The following is a 7,477-nucleotide window of genomic DNA, read 5'->3' as shown; positions in this document are numbered from 1 at the left end:
CTCTTATTTAACTTATTTAACATGTCACTTATGAAGGGTAAAATCCCTACTGCCTGGAAGGTTTCACACATTACTCCCATATATAAATCCAGAGACAAGTCCTCTATTTGCAACTACAGACCAATTTCTCTTACCCCACTTTATTCCAAAGTTCTTGAAAAAATAATTTTTGATTGGTATATCCAATCACGTTGCTTATTGCTGTCCAATCAGCGATTCTCACCATGGATCTTTTTCTTCCCGGTCCTGTGTTACCCAACTTACAATCTTGATACATTCCTGGGCATCTTTCGTCGATAGACCTTAACTTCCCCGAATTGATATTGTCTTTTTGGACTTTGATAAATCGTTCTGTAAACTTCCCCACCACATTGGTTTAAATAAACTGGATACTCATTTTAACATTTGAGGTAATGTTTGGAATTGGATCAATTCTTTTCTAAGCCAAAGAGTCCTGTACCAAGGTACAATTAGCCAATCGTCCCCTGTTTCTTCTGGTATCCCCCAAAGAAGTGTTTCTCGGTCCTCTTATCTTCATTTTTTCCATAATGATCTTCCTACTTTTCTTCTCTCCCACTGTACATTGTTTGCTGACGATACCATTATTTATTTAAAATTTTTCTCTGTTGACGATGAATTTGCTTTCCAGCCTCAATTAAATCGTCTCACTTTCTGGTGTGATTTAAATGAAATGGAACTAATTTAAATAAAACTAAAATTCTCTACATTACCTGTTAAAAAAAAAAAAAAAAAAAAAAAATTCCGACCAGTTCATTATCTAGCTGGTTCACCTATTATCATGCGGAGTTGAATCATCGTCATATTGGGGGTTACAATTAATTGTAAACTTACTTGGGATGACCGTGTTAACAAACTTATCTCGAATTCGAACAGAATGCTTGGTGTCATTGCCAGCACTGCTGGGAGCTCCAGGACCTCACCTTCTGCCATTTTCTCCCTTTACAAAGCACTCGTTATTCATAAACTTGAATACAGTCTCCCTTCCTGGTTGCCTCATACTAAAGAACTTGTAGACCGTATTGAGGCAGTTCAGCGAAGAACTAAAAGACTTATCATTAAATTTGAGTACAAAGATCATCTCACTAAACTCAAATGGAATAGCTTATCTGCTAGCAGAGATTCTCTTCTGTTATCGTTTATTGCAGTTGTTGATTGTCGTAACATCCGTCAGTTCACGCTTGTTAATAGTCGGCATCAAGAGACGCTATTGTTCAGACACCATTATGCACGAACTAACTCTCTTCACCATTCTGCCATTCATTTGTTTCCAAGACTTTGGGAAAAACTCCATGAAATCCCTTATCCTTGATTCCTTTCCAACATTTCTGCGATCGCTTAAATCGCATGTTTTATATCATAGCCCCTATGCATTGTTGCATTGCGCCGCGTATCGGATGGTTCATCCCTGCTTTCCTTTTTTTCGTTTGGTTGAACTGCTTGATTTTTATAGTTTTAATGTTTTTAATATACGATAATCTTTTACAGTATGAGTTCATTATATATTTATATATTCATTGTTATGTTACTTTGGGAGTAAGAATCAACTTTTGTGACAATGATTTAGTTCACATTTTGGTTCCTGTCTACTCCCTGAGTTGACTGTCTTTGTTTATGGTCTCGTTTTTTTGGCAATAAAAAATACGAATAAGAAAATGTATTATCGACATGCTTAGTGTAAAATAGGACAATCCTCTTGATTCAGCCATTTATTTTCATCAAAACAACACTAAAAGTACCATGCCACCAGTGGTGATCCCATGCTAACACTGTCAGTTTATCGAAGCTATCTTTGATTGAAGAGGAATTGGGCATCTGATGGTTTGGTTTTAGCATTTTTTTTATAGGTTTTTGGGTTTGATTTTGCACCCAATATCGGATTAATGATATAGTCGATTGCAAGTTCAATTGACTCCTCCAGAGGAATGTTGTTGAATCAAAGAAATTCAACAGAAGCACGCACATCTCCGCTCTCGAACATAGCGTGTACGCACAGTCCTTTGATCTTTACTCTGGCATCGACAATCCAATACTAGTTGCGAGTGCAGCCGTCAATTATTAGTCTATGCGTGCCATACGTTTTATGGTGTTAGTTACTATTTTAATTATTTTGGGTACTTCGCAATGTCTGTTACATCTGATTTCTTTTGACCGCGGGCTTGTTAAATGCTTCTATAAACTGCAATTTGATTTGTGAAAATTGACCAAGAAAATTAAAAGCAATTGAAAATTTACGAATTTTATAAAATTTCATGTTCTTATGTAACATTAAACTGTAATTTTGACAATGTTGGACTAAGGTGCACAAAACGAACATTTGAGTAGATACAGAACATTTATTAATTTTTTCTGCGAAGTGAGTCTCATGAACAACAACACACCACAATATCGGTAAAATTTTGAAATGAAGAATATAATTTCAGTCTAACGCAACATATCATTAGGCCTTTGTAATCACCGCACGACGCGCGATTATCATGGCAACTGACACGCGCGTGGGTAATTCGTCACGTACGCTGACGGTATGGTCTGGTTGCTATGGGTTTTGTGACATTCAGCGTGTAGGGACGCACTTGCGCCTAGAATGTCGATGCCAGAGTCATAACCTTTGATGTCCCGAGATGTGCGTCCTTCTGTTGAATTACCTTGGGTGAATAGACTTCAATGACTTCGTTGTTACGTTTCCAACAGTCTTGACACAAAATAAAAGCTAACGTGGCATTTTTGTTGAGGTTTTAGTTCTTTAATTTACTAATGTTGACTGTCTGATACAGGTGAAACATGTCCGGATTAAATATTGGTTTATTGCTTTTAAAATGGTGTTTGGATCCATTATCCATGATTGAGTTACAAGAGTTGTGTTAGTAAGGATGAATGAAGAAGGCTGGAAATACTCATTAAAAATTCAGAAAAGCTGAAGCTGATCTTAATTTTTAATAATAATAATAATAATAATAATAATAATAATAATAATAATAATAATAAAACTAATCGTTGAAGGTATAGTTATAAATTATTAAGTATAATCTATAATCTATGACTTAAAACGGGACATAATTTACATAAATAACATTAAAAGCTAATCCAATAAAATACAATAATCAACCCCATCATTCTTATTATCAACATAAAATTAGCCTAATTTTGCGTCATTCAATAATAGATTTTTAATGTATATTTTCATTAGTACTTGGTGATGGTCGCTTCACTGATACCTCTTACATTGTTCTGAATAATGAAAACGGCACAGACAACGAGAGTAACTATAATAACGATAATAAAAAATACAAAATAATATTAGTTTTATTATTACTATCGTTTATATTACTAATTTATTATTAACATACCAACCTTTTTTCATCACTTCTTTGACAGATGCTGTGAGCGTCGTGAATCCATTTTCCGTCACTTTACCTTCAGCAACCACCTCAAAAACTAATAGACAAAATGTTCAAATTTAGTTTATATCAGAGTTGCTGAAATAATCACTGCATTTATAATAACAATTAACAAAACAGTACGATGTCTTTCATTTTTCTGTTGAAACTTATTATTTCTCAATGGTGTAACAATATTGTATTGCTTTTAGAAGTACGAAAATAGGCATTGCAGTTGAATAATTATGTAAAGCAGATTAAAATTGTATTTACTTGTTTATTTAGTTTTGTTTAAATATTTTTTTTAAATTTAATTTACTTTTTATCTGGACATCAGTTATAATATTGCTTTTATCATTTTAGCTTTTTATATGGTTCCTTGTTTGATTGTGGTTTTTTTCTTTTGTTTTTTTGATATATGAAACTGTGTTTTTCTGTTCATTTCGTTTATGTTCTGTGAATTGTCTGATTTCTTTTCACCTTTTTGATGTTTCCTTTGCTTTCTGCTTTGTAATTTGATTTTTCTGTAATTTCCTCTTTTTCATTCCTTTTTATGTTTTCTTGCATGATTTTGAGCATAAAATGAAAACAAACAAATAATAGTTTACCATAATCTATTGAGCTTTTTGGTCCACATGCATATTCATGATACAGTTGATTATAAGTATGGCCAGGTTTGCTTTTTGGGCAAAAAAATTTTGGGCACGCACCTGAAAAAAATATGAAATTTTAAACAAATATAATTTATATTAGGTTTATTATCAATATTGCTATCTATAAGAAATTATTATAACTGAGTAAAGGTTTCAAAATATTAATATGTACAATAAAAATCGAATTTAGATACAACATGCATATAAGAAGAGCAATACATTAAGAAAACCTTATCATTTAACTCAACAAACATTTAAAATCGCAGCAGCACAGAAAATTAAATAAATATTATTATTATTATTATTATTATTATTATTATTATTATTAATATTATTATCACTACTATACAGTATAATTATTATTCTTATTTTATTATTATTGTAAAAGATATAAAAAATTAATATATTAATATGTACAAAAGAAATCAAATTGATATACAGTACAAAATACATATAAAAACAATACATTAAGAAGTAATACCGTACATTATAATTATTAATTAATATCATTTAACTGAACTAACATTTAAAATCACGAAAGCACAGAAAATAATATAAATTTTATTTTGTATTATTATTATTATTATTGTTATTATAAAAATAGAAAGTTTTAATAAATTAATATGTACAATAAAAATCTAATTTATATGTACAAAATACATATAAAAACAGTGCACGAAGATGAATACTTGTAACTATAATTGATTCTGGAGGTATAAAATAATTATTTAAATAATTATTTCATACCTCCACCTGTGATTGCACTAAAAAAAACCATACAACTATATTTTGGCCCGAGAATTAATTAGGTGGATGGAATTGGCTACAAATGCATATCGGAAACGATTTGATTTTGTTCTAGGGACATGAGAAGATTTGTGTAATAACAAGTTTGTATTTAACTTCCAAGAAAGCTTGTGGTCTATGACACATTCCAAATATTTGTTTTCTTCAACCATAACTATTTCTCTGCCATTGATAACAAATAGTAGGGTCACGTTTTCCCTGTAGTCATTTCTGGCAGGTGGATAAACCCGGTGAGTTGAGCCTGGTTTATCCACCTAGTCCACCGGAAATACGGATTTGACTGGACAAAATTGCAACAGAACGATTTATGATCTAAATATAAACTTAATTATATGTAAAACAACATACTAGCAGTTACCAAAATATGACGTACATAAAAGTTCAGCACTATTTGAAAGTAGACTTTTACACGGTACGTAGTGCAGTTTTCGAACTTTTCTTGATTATGATTGGTCAACATTTAGGTCAACGTAGGTCATATATGTTTGTTGCCGGAAGAGTGGGACCCGCGTGCGAGCTTCGCGATCGCGAGATTTGGTGTGCGAATCAGAGATATATTTCTTCCGATTTACAGGAATTAGAGATCTATAAATATTGGAGATTAACTGGAATCATTCCAGAGCAGTTCCATGTATGACCCAGACAAATTTTATTGTAAAGTCTAGGCCTGAGGCCTTGTAATAACATCTCATTTTTTAGGCCCTAGCTTACCTTAGGCATTGCTCTCTTGCTTCCCGGTTCAGTCTAGTAGTCGCGCACACCTTGAAGTGTGTCACTTTCGCCGCACTGAACGTCACAGAGAAAATCTTAGTGACGTAGGCCTAGGACTATTTTCAATGTAATCTCATCAGTAAGTATCTAAGTGTAGAATGGAACCAGAAATGCATCGGCCTACTGATGTAGAACTAGTACTTTATTTATTGTCGAGTACCGTTTTTTTTTTCATTGTACAGTTTTGTAAAAATTAGAGCAGTCTCCGAATAAAAAATCTTTCAACGCCTTTTGAATTTATTTTTAGGATTCAAATCTGTATCATAACATAGGGCCTACTAATTATTTAGTCGTTTACTCTATTATATGATACATGCATCCAATAGAAAGCTCAATATTGAAAAAAGAATATTGGTCATTGAATTCGCATCACGAAAATGAGAACATAACATATAACTATTGTAGTTTTGATTACATTACTGCTGATTTCATATTGACGGTAAATTAATTTTGCAATGAAAATTATTAATATAAATTAGTTCTACTGTAACTCACTTTTAGGTCAATATAAATAAAATTTTGTAAAAAAAAAAAAAAAAAATTATATCTACCTTGTGTGCAGTAGGTAAGTAATACCCTCTATTAATGCAGTACGGTAGGTGTACAACCTGTCATTTGGGGCCATTTTTACAGGGGCATTTTTTTCTCTGGCCTTTTTTTCAGGGACCATTTTTTCCAGGACCACTTTTTACCTACCTACATTCCAGTACAGTGATACTGCTGTACAGTAATAATTTGTAATGTTTGAAAAGTGTGTAACATAAGAAACAAAATAAGAACATTTTGAGTCTGAAATTGGCCAAAAAATAAGAACACTGAGCCTGAGCAAAATTTTACTGGTTCTTATAAAAGAAAAAAAAGTGTACATCAAATATCAGCTTCGCACGTTACATCGTAATGTAAACATTTTGCAAAATATGCTTAATTATACAGACTGTAAGGTAATTTAGACGTAAACAATGTATATTATTACTAATAATATTAACCATCGTACGCTGACGAGTGTTCGTGCTGTAACTCTGCTTAGGCCTAGTCCGTCAGGCCTAGAGTAGGACAGTAGTCCTATTTAGTATAGTGCTCAAAATTCGTTAGTGTTGCCCAATCGATTTGTTTTTCTAACAATGTCTGGTCTTCAATTCTTTGTTTTCCAAATTCGCTTACTAGTGGCTCAAATTAATAAAGCTGCTCCATTTCTTTGCTTCTTTTTTTAGATCAGTACTTCACAACTGAACCTCTTTCATAACTATACGATAACATCTCCAGTGGGCGGGGCTTATACTAATATTTTAAACCGTCATTTTTAATATTTATAAATCAAAAATTAAATATTTTGGTACCACTCATTAGTTAAACATATTTAATACTTCAATAATCAGCAACTTAGAAAGCATCATTTTAATTGGACTTTAAACAAACGGCGGTCTGACTGAGATTATAGTACACTGCATGCAGGCACGCAAATTAAAGACAATAGCCAACATTTTATCAAATTACCGTATTTTATTTTAAAAATATTTTGTTTCGATGTTTTGACTCGAATCTTCTGATTTTAAAGTATTTAATTACTTTCTGTATAATCTTTTGGACACACAGATGCGATCAGAGACGACCCACAAAAATTCACTCACGACCCAAACTTGGGTCACGACCCATGGGTTGCCGATCATAGAATTAATCAATTAATAGTATATTATAAATATATTTTATTATGACTGTATAAAGGTTAAACCGCATGTCATGCATGCATAATAATATGACAAATAAATATTAATGAAATTTCAGTTCCTAAACCTTTTTATTTGTCAATTATAAATATTGGACACCAACCATCTATAATTTCCATTTTTTTAT

At 32.0% G+C, this 7,477-nt stretch overlaps 1 protein-coding gene across 1 annotated transcript in view; it reads right to left on the bottom strand.

Moving 5' to 3' along the window:
• LOC117123186 (complement C3-like) overlaps positions 1-7,477 on the bottom strand; it is a 38,112-nt gene that overhangs the window by 17,931 nt on the left and 12,704 nt on the right. The window contains exons 6-7 of the mRNA XM_033269036.1: positions 4,004-4,105; positions 3,370-3,453 (exon numbers count right to left, since the gene is read on the bottom strand). Of these exons, the coding sequence (XP_033124927.1) occupies positions 3,370-3,453; positions 4,004-4,105 (186 nt within the window). The remainder of the gene's footprint in view (positions 1-3,369; positions 3,454-4,003; positions 4,106-7,477) is intronic.

The sequence above is a fragment of the Anneissia japonica genome, unplaced genomic scaffold (assembly GCF_011630105.1).
Source record: "Anneissia japonica isolate Jap-2015-1 unplaced genomic scaffold, ASM1163010v1 scaffold560_len657749_cov147, whole genome shotgun sequence".
In the NCBI taxonomy this organism is placed as follows: domain Eukaryota; kingdom Metazoa; phylum Echinodermata; class Crinoidea; order Comatulida; family Comatulidae; genus Anneissia; species Anneissia japonica.
This window is presented reverse-complemented; position numbering and strand designations above follow the sequence as displayed.